We start from the raw sequence: 19,050 nt of genomic DNA on the forward strand, positions 1-19,050 counted from the left end.
AGAGATGAAGTTATACCAAGCCATAAAACGGCAAGAAGCATGCAGCAAACTGACGCTAACCCTGGATATGGATGGAGGCAATACATTCCTCCAGAGTGTCACACTACCTACCACCACACAACATGGTGTCATATCCAGAGTACATGTCACTGTTACCAATGTGTGAGCCTCAAATGCAACATGCACAGATGTTCTCACATCCTGAGTGACATGAAGAATTACATATTAAAGATAACCCTTTGTTTAATTACTATTCCAATGAATGAATTTTGTATCTGTTTACTGTATGGAAACAATTGTGTTTTTACTATAAATGGTATTATTGTTGTCACTCAACACAACAATTCTACACTACTGTATCAGTATTCATTTATCACGTGGAAGTATTGCTACATGTTTCGGGGTTCTTCTCTTTACTTCTGTCATTGTGTCAAATGGTGTATGTTGTAAAATACAGGGCCTTTCTTAGGGTTTGCAGTTCTTTTTAATTTCTTAGTGTATAATATTTGTACGGTGATGATGATACATTCTATTACTTCTTCGTAATGGTTTGGGCGATTATGACGGAACTATTTAGCGTGTTATGTTGTTTCTTATATGGCAGCGCCCCGTCTTCCGGTTGTCGTTCGCTCTGTGTGATTCTGTCTGTACATTAAGAATGCCATATTTATTTATGTTTTCATTTCATTTACTTAATAAGCTGCTGTAGGATATGAAGCCTTCACACCAGCCAAAGCATATAAAAATCTTCAGCCTTGCCAGCTGGTTAAAGATCACTGACATTTCAGGGACCGTCTGTCCCCCTCATCGGGTTCTGATATGGCATAAGATTCAAATTGTCCCACCTATATCCGAGCCCATGGCCTGTAATTGCAACTGGGTACAAAATACTGGGACGCTAGTGGGCAGAATTATGTGTCTGTCTTGGTCCTGCCTCTCGACTGGTTCATCTCTGTATTACTTCTATTACATCAGTCACCTCGTACCATGGCTGACTGACAGATTGAAATCCCCGTCCCTGTTGAAGAGTCCGGGATAATGTCTTGTCTTTCTTGAAGGTCTCATTTATTAAGTGGTTGTCCATCCAGCCCACAGCTTCATACAAAATGGTGATACACTTGGTCGTCGACTTACGACCAGCCACACTTATGAGTACAAAAAAATGAAAAATAAAAGATGATTAAAATGTAGAAGTTTATAACAATAAATTATAATGATGATAAAAAGAAATAAAAAGGTTAAAAAATACTGTTAATAAATATATGGCTGACATACGACCAGATCGACTTACGACCTGTCAGTCAGATCGGAAATCGGTCATAAGTTGACGTCCAAGTGTACTGTCAAATTCAATGTTTTGGCCACATTCTCCATTTAATACTGTGTTATTTCTTTGGTTGTCATTGTTATTAAATAAGTCATATAAAAATACATTATACAATATTAAAAGTAGAATGAATCAAGAAATTGTAGTACTGTAATATATTTAAACTGCCTGCATCGAGACTAAATCAAGACCATTTATCCAGTGGTACGACGATCAATGAATGGTGAATTTGTAAGGATGTGGTTGTGATCTAACCTGAAGCACTATCCTGGCATTTAGCTGGAGGAGTGGAAAAAAATCATAATACCTCGGTCAAAACAGTAGGTGTCAAGCCAAAATTTAAAATGGATTCCTTCCAAACATGAGTCAACAGTACTACTACTACTAGAGCCAATGTGCCTGGCATTTTCAATGCTCAATTAGCTAATGCTTGCTGGACATTTTCCAGATCTCATCAAAAGCATTTGCAATCATAACAGGACTTCTTCAGGGACAGCAGAATGCCTGAGAACAATGCAGAAGTAGGCAGTTTTTACTATAGGATTCTGACAGTGGTGTATAACACGGAGAGATATTTGGTTTTTGGACTTTATCCATCATCCTGGTTTTAAGATAACTACGAAGAACACAACGTTTCGGAAACTGGATCTGTTTCCATCCTAAGGTGAGGGAAAACACCTATTCTGTTGGGTCCCTTAGAAAGAGCTAGCCTCAATCACTGGACTCAATCACCAGAATGATGGATAAAGTCCAAAAACCCAATATCTCTAGGCAGTTTTTGACTATTCTAATGTACTATCCCAGCATTTTCTTTGTAGGGCTGAGAAAAACCATGAAAATATATGAATCAGATTAGCCATTCTCCAGACTGAGCTTCTAACCAAGAACCTTAAAATACAAAGCAGAAGTGCCAACCAGCAGACCAAAATACCCCATGGAAGTGTGTTCAGCTTATNTATGTACTTTATCCATCATCCTGGTTTTAAGATAACTAAGAAGAACACAACGTTTCAGAAACTGGATCTGTTTCCATCCTAAGGTGTGGGAAAACACCTATTCTGTTGGGTCCCTTAGAAAGAGCTAGCCTCAATCACTGGACTCAATCACCAGGATGATGGATAAAGTCCAAAAACCCAATATCTCTAGGCAGTTTTTGACTATTCTAATGTACTATCCCAGCATTTTCTTTGTAGGGCTGAGAAAAACCATGAAAATATATGAATCAGATTAGCCATTCTCCAGACTGAGCTTCTAACCAAGAACCTTAAAATACAAAGCAGAAGTGCCAACCAGCAGACCAAAATACCCCATGGAAGTGTGTTCAGCTTATAAAAATGACTCTCAAAGTTGACCACTAATGGGCCCCCTTGCCAAGTGGCTAAGATGGCAAAGTCTGAATATATAAAAAGAAAATAAAATATATACATAGCAACAAGAAATGAATGATTCTGGCAAGATCCAAATAAACAAGAAAACCAAATTTATAAGGGCTCTCTGAGGTTCTCTCAGCTGTGACTATGATGACTACGGCCTTATGGGTTGAAACACCGTGTAGCTGAGAGGCCAACCCGATATATTGGAGAAACACATGCCTCCATCTTGAAGTTCAATGAGTAGGCCAGGCAAGAAACAAACACAAGGAAGCAGCACACACAACCTACTTATGCCTGTTCCTTGGTTGGCTTACTCTTCAAACCCTGAAGATGGAGGCAGTATGTGCCTCTGAAGCATCAGGCCCTCCCCAGATTACACAGGATCACAACCTAGAAAACTGTACTCTGAAAGGTGAAATGGAATAAACATACAGCGACTAAAACATCTCTGAGGTTGAACCATTAGCAAAATGATATATATATATCATTACTTCAACATTAGAAAGTTAGCAGATTCTATAGCGGCCTCCGTAGTCTAGGGGTAACGTTCCCACCTCATGACTCAAGGTACGCGGGTTCAAACCCAGCAGAGGTCGTGGAATTTTTAAGGGCGGAAAAATTCAGGGAACAAGTCCTCCAGGAGGGACTTTAAGCCATGGGTCCCATGTCGTAGCTTTACGGCACGTAAAAGAATCTCGTGTCTCCAAAGGAGGCCACTGAGCTAAATTAAGGGCATTTCCCACCCAACAGTAGTCTCTAACGCCTCTTGTAGATGGGGGAAGCATTGAGATACCTCTGAGCCAGTAGAGGCTGACCTCGCTGGCTGAGTAGGGACTAATGGTAAGCGCCAATACCGGTAGGATATAAGAGGCTGGTAGAAGATTATAGGGGGATGCACAATAGATCAAACTGGTCACGGTGCATGGGGAAACCCACCCCCTCCATTAATAATAATAATAATAGCAGATTCTATGCTCAACATAAAACAGGAAACAAAATCGCCATACGGGAGATGCTCTTGAACACATGACAAAGTTGCGTGTTCAAGGAATGATACGCCCAAACTGATGTCTCAGGCAGATTCAGTAAAACACTGAATGGGGTGTCCGGATGAAAGGTAACCAAAATAAAATAATTACCTCAGAGAGCTTTCATTATACATATTTATGGGTTACACCATTACAAAGGGAAACTATCAAAGAGTTTTCTGAGTATGTAACTTCCTCAATATATTTCAATGTGAGCTCCACTGGTGGCATGACAAATATCCAAACGATCCAGCAGGTTTGGTGTTACCATAGCTACAGCATCTCTTATGTGGGCTTTCAGGTGTTGCAGGTCGTTGATCTTAACCTGGTAGACAATGTTCTACACATAACCCCACAAGAAAAAATTAAGTACAGTTAAATCTAGCGACCTAGGAAGCCAAGTGACTGATCCACTTCTGCCGATCTATCTCCCAGCCATCTCTCTGTCCACGTGATTCCTAACATGGTGGCAGAAATGTGGCGGTGCATGCACGTAAGCCAGACATGAAAAAAAAAAAACTTACAGGTTTTTCCTTTCCGGTCACATAAACTGGATATGTGTACGACAATTACTTTCAGAGATATATTTTTTTTTTATTTTGGGTACCTTTCATCCGGACACCCTATAGTTCCTATGCAAATGGTCAGTATGCAGAGGTGACCAATATTATATGTGCCACTGCAGCGTACCAGATGTGTCTACATGTGCAAGTGAAAGAAAGGCAGCAAGTGCATGCACGGTAAGATCTAACCGCACAGGAAGAAGCCACGTTAAGTGCATGTCTGTCAATGAATTAAGGTGCATGATAAATGTTCAGCAAATATATCACCTTTGATTGGGGTACACTCTGATTTATTCACATAAAGGAATTCTGAAGCTGGAAACAACCTTGCCTAACTCTGCAGATCAACATACAAGCTCACTGTCTTACCACAAATGTTTCTTTGCTTTTAAAATTCAATTCAACCATAAACTCTACCATCAGCTTATCTATACGGTCTGCATTACTTTACACTTCACACGTTCCACACAGAACAAAACATTAAATTAAAATTGTTCAACACTTCAAAAATGGATATTACCAGTTTCAACTGCTCATTAATATCCAAAGTTGACTAAATGGTTAGTATTCATTCATTACACAAGACATATTGATAAGTTGGGTGCCTTCGCAAGTAATGTTCCTTCACATACTCAGGCCGAGTGTACTTCTTGCCACACAATGGACAGACTTGCTGCTTCTTGGCAGTCCCACATTCATAACGAATGTGCCTGGTGAGGTTGCCTCATTGTCTGTAGCTCTTACCACAGCGACCACAGTGGTAGTAGTTGTGCCCTGCCTCGGGATAGGACGGAACTCCTGGAATCATATCGTGCAGCTGTGTCATTCCAGGAGAGATTCATATCACTTCCGTCTGGCTGCAAATCAAATCTATATATACATAATGTTAATGCGATGGAATTTCTGTCGTAACTTTTTGAATAGCAGTAATTAGTGATTCTCTAAAGTTTATAACTATCAAACAATATTATGTTGGACATTTCACATTGTCTTGGGGTATATTAAACATACAGAACGCTTCAGAAATTTGAGTTGTTCCCATTATGGTGTATAAGGGAGAAAGGGTTCTTATTCATTTGGGCCCATTTAACAGTCAACATCATTGGATTCTCTTGCACCGAAATATTGGAAATGGGCCCAGTATCTGAAAATGTATGTTAACTATACCCCCAGACAATAGACAATGTCTGACATAACAAAGGTGAGGTAAAGTTTTCCGTGTGCTTAATTACTTAAGCACTACGCTATGAAGGCATATAGGGGAGTATATCTATAGATCCACATTTTCTTGACCTCGGCACTAGTTGGAGGTGAGCGGTCAGCTTCACGCCCAGGAAAGAGTCGCCCAGTACGCATTGGATAGGACAGGCATGTCCAACTTCAAACAGTTTGTGATCAACTTTTTAGTGTCAAAACTGACAGTGATCTACCACCCCCTCCTACATTTATCTGCAGTTTATTTAATGACTTGAATGACTGTAACTAACACAAGACTATACAGCACCAAATGATTGGAAACTAATAAAGGAATTAGGAATGATGTGGAAGGGTGTCCTAATTTTTGGGTACTATCCTGGCATCTGCCTGGTAGGATTGAGAAAAACCATGAAAACCCTTGTTCAGAATGGATAAGTGTCCCAACCAAAAAACAAAATGGGCACCTCTCAAACACAGGATGTAGTGCAGTGCGCACTTCAACATGACTGGCCAGCGCAGGTAAGAATTCCTTACCTAACTGTGTGCGTGTGGGTGTGTGGAAGCATCATCTTCTACGGTTATTTGCAAAATATAAAAATCAAATTAAAAATTCAAAACAGCATACGAGTAAAATTTAAGAAAGCTTGACTGTAAATGGTAAAATTGTGGAGTTAAGCTCCTAATTATTTTGTTAAGGAAAGTTAGAAAATATACTAATTCCAGGCTCTACGGGGGCCTGCAAGTAAAATAATGTATGTATTATTCAGCAAGAAACATTAATATTCAAATTCTAATGCTGTAAAGTATCAGCAAAGCTCTAGCTGCCTGAGTGGGAATGTGTTCATACAAGGCAACGAATAAGCAAACAAGATGGCACACACAAATCACACTCCTTTGTCAGTACTGAAAGTACTTTTCTTTTTTTAATAAAGCTTATCGCTAGATATCAGATAATACTCACCATACTTTCATCCATGTACAGTCTCTACCACATGTCACTTTCTTACAATAAAATGCCACTAGCCAATCTTATGACCTCACACATTCTGATGAGCATTAGATCCAATTTTGGTCTGAAGACGAAGTCCACATAATTTTCACATGAATAATGTTTATTCCTCCAGCTCCTTATTTAGCATTCAACAAAAATTCTTTCATACTAGGTCATCCAAATGGACGATGCCACACAGAAACCAAATTCCTAAACTGTGTATGATGGTGATTATAAACAAAAAGCTATTTATTCAGAACAATACAGGCCCACTTCAAGTCAATCTTTCAAGGTCAGTCATGTATAAATTGCATAAAATGAAGCTGTAACTTTGTCCAAAATGCTGCGTCTTACGCACACATGTAACCCTAACTCCATGTATTTATGGACTAGAAGTGGCAGTACATCAGAACTGTTTTATAAAATTTTGACATCATTATGCTTGACACAACGCAATGTTTCTTTTACCAGCCCCAACCTTAAAGACCAAGGATGTGATTATGTGCTTCCTTATCAGGGCTATCACACAACAGGGGCAGTGACCTGGGCATGGAGCATTGGTGAAATGACTAGCAGGGGGAGGGGAGGGTTAAAGAAAACTGGTGGCTCCAATGTCACCAGAAATGTAACGTCGCCCAGGACTGAACCCAAGGCTACATGTTTAGATTCATTTCAGACCACTCAAAGATGGCAGGGAATCTCTGACAAAACTTCATAATGATAACCTTCTGATAAAAAAACGGCTTCCTATCCATGTAGCCAGGTAAGACAAGTACGCAGCAATGTTGGGCGTGAATCAATTGGAAACAGTCCAACATTAACACTCAACACCCATTTCTCTCTCTGAATTTTGCCAAGCAAATCTGAAAATGATCTTGAAGTGTGTCTGGCCGATAATACTTTCTACCACACAGATGACACTCTTGGTTCTTATTTGTCTGTCCACACTCGTAACGCATATGTCGATTGAGACTGCTGGTCTGCTTGTAGGATCGACCACACCGACACGTATGTGCTCTAGCAACACTTTGAAGTGTGGTCGTATGCTGTAGATCGAATACCATTTGAGTCACAGCAATGCCTGCAAGAAAACATACAACCACATTTTTGTCATATCGTTCCACAATTTCGTTCTTTACAGGTGACGACTGATTCAAGGCCCTGTAGGAAAGTTGGTTATTGTCTTATTTTTTATGTTTACTGGCCATATGTTGCACTATCACAAGGGCAGTGGAACTTCTCTAATGTGCCAGATTTATGTCGAAAGATTGTGAACAAGATGTGGTGCCACACCTCATCACAGCTCCAGTATCAGCTGGCGAGCTCATCACCTACTGCCGCCATGGTTTCCAGACAGTTCAATTCTTCCCATGCATATGGTTTTGACTGAAACTAAAACAGCACCAAATTTCAAGATTGTGGTCTCCTGGGCTGACACAATGCTACCTTGTGAGCGGGTAACATTTAAGATAAACACGTTATCTGATCTTCAGGGTTAAGTGAAGACAGAGACAAGGACCTCTGAAACATCATTATCCACCTACAACACTGCACAGTGTCAGATCCAAGAAAATCACAAACTTATCATCACTGTGAGAACTGCAAAACTTCATGGTAGTAATTTCGTTTGAGGGATAGTTTTCGAATTTAACAATGCATTTCATGGTTCAAATAATCAACAATGCAATATTATGTTTCCTTGCAGCTCTCTCTCTGGTTAATCATAACCATTATTCTTGATTGACAGATGAAGTAACAGAGATATTTTATCTTACAATAAAGGCACTGTCTTGGTGGATTTCTGAATTATCAGGTGGCTCCCGCATTTAATATAGACAATACCTTATCAGTTCCAACGATTCACCATCCCTGCAATTTCAAGGTATGTGTATGGTGCACCTCCAAATTCTCAATACTACCATCCCTGCATTAAAATTGAGCCACAAGCCCTACAACACTGCGGGGGGGGGGTTAAAATCCCTATTTCTAGACAGTAGTGGTTAAATACTTGTTTCACACTCTGTTCTACTGTAATGATCAGTAGTTCAGTACAATTACAGTAATATATTTTAATGTTTGATACTGGTGACGACAGACAAGATCAGTTAGGAACCTTGTGATAATGACTTCCCTACTCATCATACTGAGATGGATGCCATCATAATGATGTAATAACTGTAATTGCTAACATTGGCATTAACTATAAGAATCAAACAGAACTTCCTGAATAATTATTCAGGAAGAATAACCCTGTGCCAAATTTTATATCCCTTAATGCTAAACACATGGCTGTTAGAGATTGAAAGTTTAACTTCAACGCTGTCATGTCACCATGCCGATGATAAAACAGGTGGAAATTTGGCCGAGGTTAGATGTAATATTTGTCAAAATTTGTTATTTTCTGTAAAAGATTTTTAGTCAGGCATTTGGATCAGATTTTCAAAACTGATCCAAATGCCTGACTAAAAATCTTTTACAGAAAATAACAAATTTTGACAAATATTACATCTAACCTCGGCCAAATTTCCACCTGTTTTATCATCGGCATGGTGACATGACAGCGTTGAAGTTAAACTTTCAATCTCTAACAGCCATGTGTTTAGCATTAAGGGATATAAAATTTGGCACAGGGTTATTTGCATGGAAAGAAATGTTTTTGTTTTTTTATTGCTAGTGGGGTGGGACTAAGTCCCTTGTACTGCAGCCACTTCTGGCCTATTGTACCAGCCCCACATGAGAGGTGAGGGTGATTATGGAGCAATTGCTGGAATGATGATTGGCAGGGGAAACCAAAGTACTCAGAGAAAACCTGCCCCAGCTACACTTTGTCCACCACAAATCCAACTTGACCAGACCCGGGATCAAACCCTGGCTGCCATGGAGGGAAGCCAGCGACTAACCACAAGGAAATTTTTAGTATCCATGCTTCTGGTAAAACTTAGTGAAAAGTAACTACCAAGACTAAAACCAATCATCTAAGAAAAGTCCCAATACTGGACTCGAATATCGTATCAAATGGAAAGAAGTCTCAATCAGCAAAACACAATAAAATAGTGCAGCATCGCAAAGACAGTCTCTTTGACTAGGCTGGAACTGATTACATAAATGCAAAATTAGGCCATTTACACTTCCTTCCGACTAGCTGATTATACTGAAGACTGCTTTGCCCCTTGAATATAAACCACAGTAACATCTCATTTAAAATTTAAATACCTGGGAAGGGGGACTAGCCTACTAAGAATTTTAAAGGGAAAGGACGAAGGCTTAAGCATGTCTGCTTAAAAATGCTGGAGCCAAATTCAAACATGCTTACACCACCACATCCTCATGGAGAGTATTCAAATGAGAATGGGTCCGTGACCTGGATGCGATTCATACTAGTTATATGTTTAGTGAATAATGTATCAGAAAGAATGTGGAAGAACTGTTCCCCAGTAAAAATGAAGAGGCTGCTTGATCATATTCATGACAAGTATGTTAATGCATGACAGATTAATCTATTTTGTTATTAGACTGATCAGGTTGCGGCTCTCTGCATTCGTTGCATAATTTTAAGGACATCTACAACCTGTATAAACGTTTCCCTCAAACTATTACTTCAGCAAGTGCCCCAGAATGTGTAAGCCTCTAAATAATGTGGGCCTTTATAATTTAAAGTGGATAAAACAAATGGTAATAAATTTTTCCATGCTTAATTAAGCACCATGCCATCAATACATGCTGGAGATGTCTAGCCCCATATACACTCATAAATTTGACACTAAATGGGGACGAGCCTTACACTCTGCTTGAACCCTGGGGAAAGAACCTCAGTAGACAGTGAGCTAGGTGGGCCCCAGAGTCTGATGCTAATGAAGTGCCAAACACAACTTCCACAGGTGTGTCTCGGGACTTGAAGCATGCATGTTTATCTAGATCCCAAACAGGATTAAACCAACTAGTTCAGATTACTTGTGGGCAGGTGGACATTACAAAACACAACTCCTGATAACTAATTTACATACTTGATTAATGTGCAGCTGGGAAAAGCAGAAAAACTTACTATATTAACACAGCTGGATATTAAGTATGTCTTGTGCAGGCCAGCTTAAGGTAGAACAATCCTGTTATGTTCAAACTGCCACCAACATATAAGTGGCAATGATACCAAATCTATTAGCTTTCTAATAATGATAAAAGTCATCAGTGACACTGGCAACCCCATTCACACAGTAAACTGTGTATTATTAAAACAGGATGCATCCAAAGCAGGGTAGGACAGTAATGATTCCTGCAGCTGGGCCTAACTGCAGTGACAGTTGACCTTCATGATGTCCATATGTATATCACAGAAGCTGGTATCAGGGTGGACTGGAGATTAAGCAATAAATGGACAAAGGATAAATTAAAAAACATTGGCAAAAATATATTTATGTACATTAGTATTTGGATTTCACAGAATCATATGCCTCTACTTACCATTAGAGAGTATAATCTTCACACTTATGGGATGAGCAAGAGGAAGTGGAGGTGGGGGGAAAAATAATGGGGAGGGGTTGGAAATAGACTATCCACTGTGTCATAAGGTAGCACAACATTTGAGGTTCTCACAGTGGTAGTTATAAAGAGTTCCTATCCTGTGCGATACAATGCTGTATAGTCTATGTTTTGAACAGCACATCACCTCCAACTTCTGGGTAGAATATGTCGAACAAGAAACCAAAGTGAAGCCAAGCAGCAAGCAGAACCTGCCCACAACCTTAAACATCTCATTCACCATGAGCGAAGAAAATATGTTGCTTAGGGCTCTACCTTGCTCTGGTGCAGTATTTACCAAACTTCAGAAAACTGAGATTTTAGCCTCTCGTAAGTGCCTATGGAAAGTATCAGCATATAACACCATGTAGCATGGTAGGAACTTACATTTTGATGGAATGCACTGCCTCTATCTTCAGAATCAAAATGCTACTTGCTAGATTTCCTTCAACCCTTAAGAATGAAGCTAAACGTTCCTCTGATAAAACTTCTGATGGTCAAGCATACAGGACTCTCAGAAAATTTTGTTTTGCAAAATGCCCACTTCTATACATTGGTATCTCATTTCAAGCAACAGACACCCGGCTGCCTAAACTACATGGGACAATGGGCCTCACTATACTGCCAGTCCAACATCAGAATTCGTCGAAAGAAAAAAGTTCAATTTCATGAAATTTATACTTCAAAACCAGAACTACTGCACCAAACGGTGTGACAAGGGTATGAACACCCCCAGTTTACTTCATATTCCACTTTCACAAGAGGAAAATAAATCAATACAATAGTTCTGAAATGTGAATTATGGAAAAAAAAAACTTGTTTGGAAATGACAGTAACATAATAGATTGCATCCGTTAGAAATGAAGAACAAATTAACTACCGGAATACTGGCAACTATTTAGACTGGGGCTCATTTTCTAAATACTGTAAAGATAAAACTACAATTTCACCTACAAAACTTGTCCCAGTAGTGCAAGAACATAAACTTAGGAATATAACAGAAAACAGAATAGCTGGACAAAACTGCACAATGAACATTTACTCCTCTTTACCTAATATTTGGGCGATCATGTAAGGATAAAATCGGTAGTAACCACAAAACGAACACAAATTTTTTATTGCTCAAGCAAGATCCCTAGGAGGATCTAAATTCTGATGAAATATTAAAATGGTTGACAACAGGAGGAAGCTCTAGCAAATACAGCAGACCTTTGGGTTCCATAAAGCAAGAAGTTTCTTGGCCAGTTGGACAGCTATTGGCTTCTCAATAAGGGCTCTTACTCCATGCAGTTTAAAATGGCAAAGCAATGTCTGTGCATATTTCACACTTAACCCCCCCCCCTTCCAAAACAAACTTAAGGTGAAATGCTCTGGGAAGCTTCTGGACAAAGCAGCAGATAAAGTAGGAAATGGTATCTGGATTTTCACACCTTTTGAGCCTATACTTACTTCCATTTCTGGAGGCATCAGAACCAAACAGTATTCCCCATTCAATGGCATTAAAGGCACTCAGTATTCAATCATTTGTGTTGCTACCAACATGACGCTTAGTCCAAACCAAGCCAGGATCATGGTCACCTTGCTTGATTCTAAGTGTAATTATGCAAAACCAATTCATTACTATTTTGAAAATAATTCAAATTAAAAGCAATCAAGGGAGGTTCCAATTCAACCAAAACTGAGGGCAAGCACATGCTTACTGGAAAATACTTGAAACGGGGATGAATCTTGAGATCTCAATCTAGTTTAATTGTAATATATAAAAACCAATTCACAAAAAGCAACAGATAAAGCTAAATTTAATTTGCCCCACTTTTAACCAATGGATGATTCCCTTTCAAAATGATTACACTTAACATATGAGCATATCTGTTGGCACAGAAGTGCAATTCCTGCAAATCACATCTTAAATAAATTTTACCGATTATCCATAATACAAGACCTTAGGTTCACACTGTTTAAATCTGGTAGGTTAATGAGACTACGTGGCCTAATACCCCAGACAGACGCCACTTTTAAAATTGGGTGTGGGGGGGGGGGTTCTCCAGCCTTCCTCAGGTAAGAAAAATCAGCATCACAAAGTGTGACAGCGTTGAAAGCAACCAGGTAGGTTATATTTTTACATAAAATGGTATCTATAGTATAGTGTTTACACATGCCAAATGTCTACTTCCTCAATTATTTGAGTTTGTAAGCAAGGGCTGAACAGGAGTTATCACAGTGAGTCCTACCATAAAGATTCAAAATCAAATGGAGATAAGGTTGTCAAAGAACTCAAAAACTTGTACAAACAGTATAAACTTTTTAATGAGTCATTTAATACACATAAAATATATTCATGTACAATCCCTTTACATTCAACAGAACGTACAGATGCACAATATTGACACAGCCTGGTCACTCATTCATGTTGGAACTGTACTTCACATCATAAATACGTGCATTTCTATGCTTCAGCAGATAAAACGTGGAGTCAAGAGTTCATACGTAATATTTGCAGATTTAACTCTGAGCATGTCATATTATTACACACTATATTAATTAAGATTCATTAGCTCTTTAGTTTAATTCAAATTCTTCCATAACACTAACAGCCATCAACTTTACTGTCTTCAAGACTCCAAAAATAAAAACTGTAAGGCACATAACCTCAGTCATCACTTCTAATGAATCCTAAACCACCTTTAATAACCACAATTATCACAGACTTCCACCACACGCTGAATTTTGTATTAAAGTTTCTGCAGTGCATGCAAATAACCATGTTGTCTGAGATTGTCTGGTCTAGAAAACCTCCGACCGCATACCCGGCACTGTAGTTGGTTCCTGGCTGCACCGCATTCGTACCGAACATGTCTGTTCAACTTGGAACGTGTCTTGTAACGTTTTCCACAAGCGAAGCACACGTGTCTGTAGGAATCGCTGACAGCAAGACCCATCAGGTAAGGCATGCCCATGGTACCCAGGAAGAGACCTGCAAACAGGTAACAGCGAAACTGACAAATTTCCGAAGATTCAGCGCATACTAGTTACAAAAATCCCATACATGTACGCCAAGAAAAGACCTGTGGGATAAGGAAGGTGAACAAATACACAGAATTTTGGAACAGTAGATTCTCACAGCATGGACTATGCAGACTGTTGTATTTTGTTTGGTTCCATTCTTCGTCAGTTATCTCACGTCAGTCTCAGGACTATATTACAAGATAGGATGATGAACTGGAGATAATTTGGAAATGGTTACAGCCTAATTCAGGTGGGTGGACAATATCAAAATGGACCTTAGGGATGGGATGGATTGATCTGGCTGAGGATAGTGACCAATTGAAGGCTCTTGGAGAACACAGTAATGAACCTTTGGGCTCCATAAAATGCTGGGAAATTGAGTAGCTGCAGAATTGGCGGCAGAAGGGCTCAGCTCCATGACTAAGCAAGTATAGCCTAATCCAAGAACTTTCCCAGCATGTCTAGAGGGACTGAGGAAGACCACAAACTCTGAACAGTTGGTGCCCTGGCCAGTTTGAACTAACATTCCCCAAACACAAGTCCAGTGAACTACAACTACACCAATCTGTTCAGTGGTTTTGTTATAGCTCAGTAGGTAGTACCAGTGCTACATGGCCTCAGGGTGGCCTGAAGGTGGCAGTGGCACATTCCTCTAAAACAGTGGTAACAATACACCAGACTCGTGTCGCATCAGCCAAAGAATATAATTTTCAAAAACCAGGATATTAACATGTACTTTTAACCCACCCTGCCTGAAATTTAACTAAATACTATATACAAAGGCAGAAATAATAGTCTAATGTGACTATTTAAGCTTTATCACTTGAGGATTTATCTCCCTTACATGTTTCAACCCTTACAGATCATCCTCAGAGGGTATCAATACTTTCGGGAACTACTATTACAATAGACATTAACTGTATGGATACATACGAAGGGGGGCCGAAAAATAACCGGAACCAACCTGTTGCGCGCGCATGCTTTGTAGTTACGAGTTGTGCTGCTAGGTGGTGTTAGCTGGGGGTCTCCCACGACTGTTAGTGAGCTGGCGTCAGTCTGAGTTAAGTGGTTTGTCTGTGGTGCTCTGTTGTGTGCGTTCCTGTTTCAACCCTTTGGCGATTAGTGAGATGGCCGACCAGAAGGAACAAAGAGTGTGCGTGAAATTCTGGATCGTTCTGCACTTCACTCTTCAAGTTGCGGCAAACATTCACGCGGTTTTCTCTTTGGTCATCTCTGAGCAAGCGAGGAACAAATTTTGCAGACACCCGTCTCATGTGCAAACCTTCGGTTAAAATTCGCTGGACCATGCTCCATGAGATGTTTCCTCAGAAAGTTGGTCAATGGTCTTTTGACGATCTTCATCAAGCAATATTTCACGCACACTCTTTGTTCCTTCTGGTCGGCCATCTCACTAATCGCCAAAGGGTTGAAACAGGAAAACGCACACAACAGAGCACCACAGACAAACCACTTAACTCAGACTGATGCCAGGTCACTAACAGTCGTGGGAGACCCCCAGCTAACACCACCTAGCAGCACAACTCATAACTACAAAGTATGCGCGCACAACAGGTCGGTTCCGGTTATTTTTGGGTCCCCCCTCGTATATGTCTAAAATGCACAATATACGCAATGTTCAACCTTCCACATTCACAGCGGCCTTCTTGGTGTTAAGACATGTGTAGCCATACAATTAACATCTATTACAATAGCAGTTTCCGAAAGTATCGATACCCTCTGAGGATGATCTGTAAATGTCGAAACATGTAAGGGAGATAAAGCCTCAAGTGATAAAACTTAAATAGTCACATTAGACAGTATTATTTCTGCCTTTGTAACTGTTAGTGTGACGGACCAGAATGAAACAAATCAAAAATACTATGTACATAATAGGTGCAAAAGGATCACAAGCTACGTAAAAATAAACATCCTGCCGTACTTGTAAATGGACACAAAATTATGATACATCCTTCAAAGCATCTTCTGGTTAACAATGGAAAATTTTATCAAAATAGGGCACGTTAAAAACAAGAGCCACAGAATTTGAACCTGAGAGCAAGAACACCTACATGTAGAATTACTTTTGTGAAGGACCCACTAACACACTTGAATGGGAGGTACAGGATGTCCTTTTAGCTGTAAACTTTCAACAGCTGTCAAATCTGGCTGGATCAAGGGTCAACACAACATTTACCCAATGAGACATAATCAAATTGATGCCAGAGCTGAAACGAACAGAAAGATGTAAATTTCTTAATGATACCAAACTGTTAACAAACAGACTGAAAACTGTCACTGTAGAAAATTTGAGGTTCAAAATTAGCTTCTAGTACGAAAAATTTAGCTGATGACAATTTGTTTCGGGTTCAGATTTCCAGAATGCATGCAGAAACAAGTTCCTATCATTAACAATTCAGAAGTCTTCAAAAAATGCTTGCAAACATTATAGACTGTGTCACACACACTATTGGACCACCTCTGTGGTCAGAGTTCCTTGCTACAGATCCAGAAGTCTGGGTTCAATTCCGGGCACTACCAGATTTTCTGAGCAGTACTGGGTCTGGAACAGGGTCCACTCAGCCTCGTGAGGATAACTGAAGAACTATTTTAAGGAAAGAGCGGCTCCAGTCTAGAAAATCAAGATTAATGGCCATGGGGATCCACTGCACTGACCACGTGACACCCTCTATCAGCAAAAGTTTGCACTACCTTTGGCAACAAGCAGCAGTCACTCGGTCGGTATAGTTCACTTGCAGACTACAGGCCACAGAGTTTGTTTTTGTTTATTTGCATCACACTACTGACATGCCTCTGCAGTGCAGCAGGCATGACATAATCATTATTACTCTCAACATAAAATATCCTCAAACTAAAATCCAGCCATGGGCAGCACCATATAAGCGAGGATCAATATCCTCTAAACCCAGATCAAAGTGATCAACAAAAAAATTTAGAGTGGCAAGGTCAATGTCATTTATTTACGTACAAATAAACAAGCAATTTTTGTAGCAGCAAAATCTTTTACTTTTTGCATTTTGCCATGGAGATGAAACCAGACTGTTCCCACTCCAGAATGCAACGGTCAAGTTTAAATGAAACTACTGACATAATGAATACCTAAAATATCCACACTGAATATGCATGTTCATGACAAATGCCAAAATTTGTACATCACAATCAAACCGATCCAATTACTTATGAATGCATTATCTGCAACAATATCAATTTGTAACAATGCTTCTCTTAGATAGTAAGAAAAGTCCTAATTCCTATACTGAGTGACAGTAAAAACTCAAGTTCTGTGCAAAATTAAGAACCCTCAAAACCTTTAGCTGCAATACTAAAAAATGACACCATAAAATTGCATGAAAAGCACAACAGACCACTGAACGTCAAAGTGCTAGGGCCAGTTTTCTGGCTCACCCCTCATACTCATACAGCATGAAAGAGTGCACACATGTTCACAACCAGATAGAACAATCAAGCATAGTCAGTGTTGTGGCAAAATTAGCACTACTTAGCTGGCCCATGGAACAGGACAGTTTAATTTTGAGCGCAAGCATTTACATTTGGTACGGCAACGATGTCTCAACACTCATATCCAATGGGCACCATGGGCTCTTTCCCCCATGACCACTGCTTAGGTCTAGATAATATGGATCTATACAACCACTCCCCCATACACCTTCATGGCATACTGCTTAATTAGTTAAGCACGGGGACTTCACCTTACCTTTAACAGCCACAAAAAAAAAACAGGAAGCACAAATTTTTCAGAAAACAAATTGTTATTCTGGGGGAGGAGGTAAAGTTGTCTGTGCTTAGTTAAGCATCAAGCTTGACGGCATGTAACAGAGTGGAGGCATCAGTTCACTATTCTTAACTTGGCACTGGATGGAGGTAAGTGGTTGGCTGGGGGGGGGGTAACTACACTGAACTCTTACACTGCTGTGGTCGACATAGGTCAATCTCTGAAGAACAGGGCATTCTTGCTGCAATCGACAAAACCTGTATTGCGACTTTTCAGGTTTCTTTGCACCAATCTCTCATTCAAACTTGGTGGGTGCATAGTCATCTACTGCGAACGTAATGAAGTATCATTCATTTCAATGGCTACATTCTACTGCCCTCTAGCTTAAAAAATGTAAAAGGTTGCGACTTCTGTTGCCTGTTCCATCTGAGGTAAGATAAATTATATTTTATCACAAATTTTCATACTTTGCACTTAAATTATTTATAAGTATAATTATTATAACACGTAAGATGACTAGTAAACTAAAAAGGATGTGGAAGGCATAGCTGAGGTGCTATCTTCACATTCTCCTGCAGGGACTAAGGACCCCCTTTCCCCCAAACTTCATACCCAAGAATTTGATATGGTACTCGAGGGACAGAACACAAAAGGTGTTGCTGCTTGAGCCAACATTAGGTTCCTAGGAACTCACTGATTACCTAACAAGTCTCTATCAAACTATTCCGGACATTCTGTAATTTGTTTAAAAATTGTCATCGCAGTTTGCCATAAAATGCGTTTACACTCACGTGACCTGCCAGACCCATCATATAAAAATATGAGCATCCATAGCTTAAGACTGACTTTTAAGAGTTAGGTAGCATGGCTTTTTTTCACAACATAAGCAGATAAATTTCCTTCCTTTTCCAGCTTGGCTTTGTGGTCCAACTAGCCTCCTACTTGGTGGGTCAAGGCATGAAACTAACCACTGCCCCCCTTTCAAGACAAATTTCAAGTGAACTCCTCTCTGCCTGCAGCCACAATCAAGGGAATGTGGACAAAGGTCAATTAATTTGAATAATCTTACAAGTAATAAGCCTCTGAGTACCAAAGCTCCCATTTTCAAACAAAACCTTTCATGTAGTTACTATAGGATTCTGACGATGGTGTATAACACACTGATATATTGGGTTTCTGGACTTTATCCATCGTCCTGGTTTTTAAGATAACAAATAAAAACACGACGTTTCGGAAACTGGATCTGTTTCCGTCCTCAGGTGAAGGAAAAGGGAAGCACCTATTCTGTTGGGTCCGTTA

The 19,050-nt window shown here is 39.8% G+C and overlaps 1 protein-coding gene across 48 annotated transcripts in view; it reads right to left on the reverse strand.

Annotated features, from left to right (window-relative positions):
• The window catches only part of LOC111862456 (longitudinals lacking protein), a 595,591-nt gene that overhangs the window by 536,415 nt on the left and 40,126 nt on the right, over positions 1-19,050 (reverse strand). The window contains exon 5 of one of the 48 annotated variants that reach the window (XM_023847913.2): positions 6,466-7,560. The exons of the other annotated variants lie outside the window; for them this stretch is intronic. Coding sequence (XP_023703681.1) covers positions 7,304-7,560 — 257 coding nt within the window. The 3' untranslated portion in view covers positions 6,466-7,303. Of the gene's footprint in view, positions 1-6,465; positions 7,561-19,050 lie in introns of those variants that run through there. 48 annotated transcript variants of the gene reach the window in all.

Source organism: Cryptotermes secundus, unplaced genomic scaffold (assembly GCF_002891405.2).
Source record: "Cryptotermes secundus unplaced genomic scaffold, Csec_1.0 scaffold816, whole genome shotgun sequence".
Classification (NCBI taxonomy): Eukaryota; Metazoa; Arthropoda; class Insecta; order Blattodea; family Kalotermitidae; genus Cryptotermes; species Cryptotermes secundus.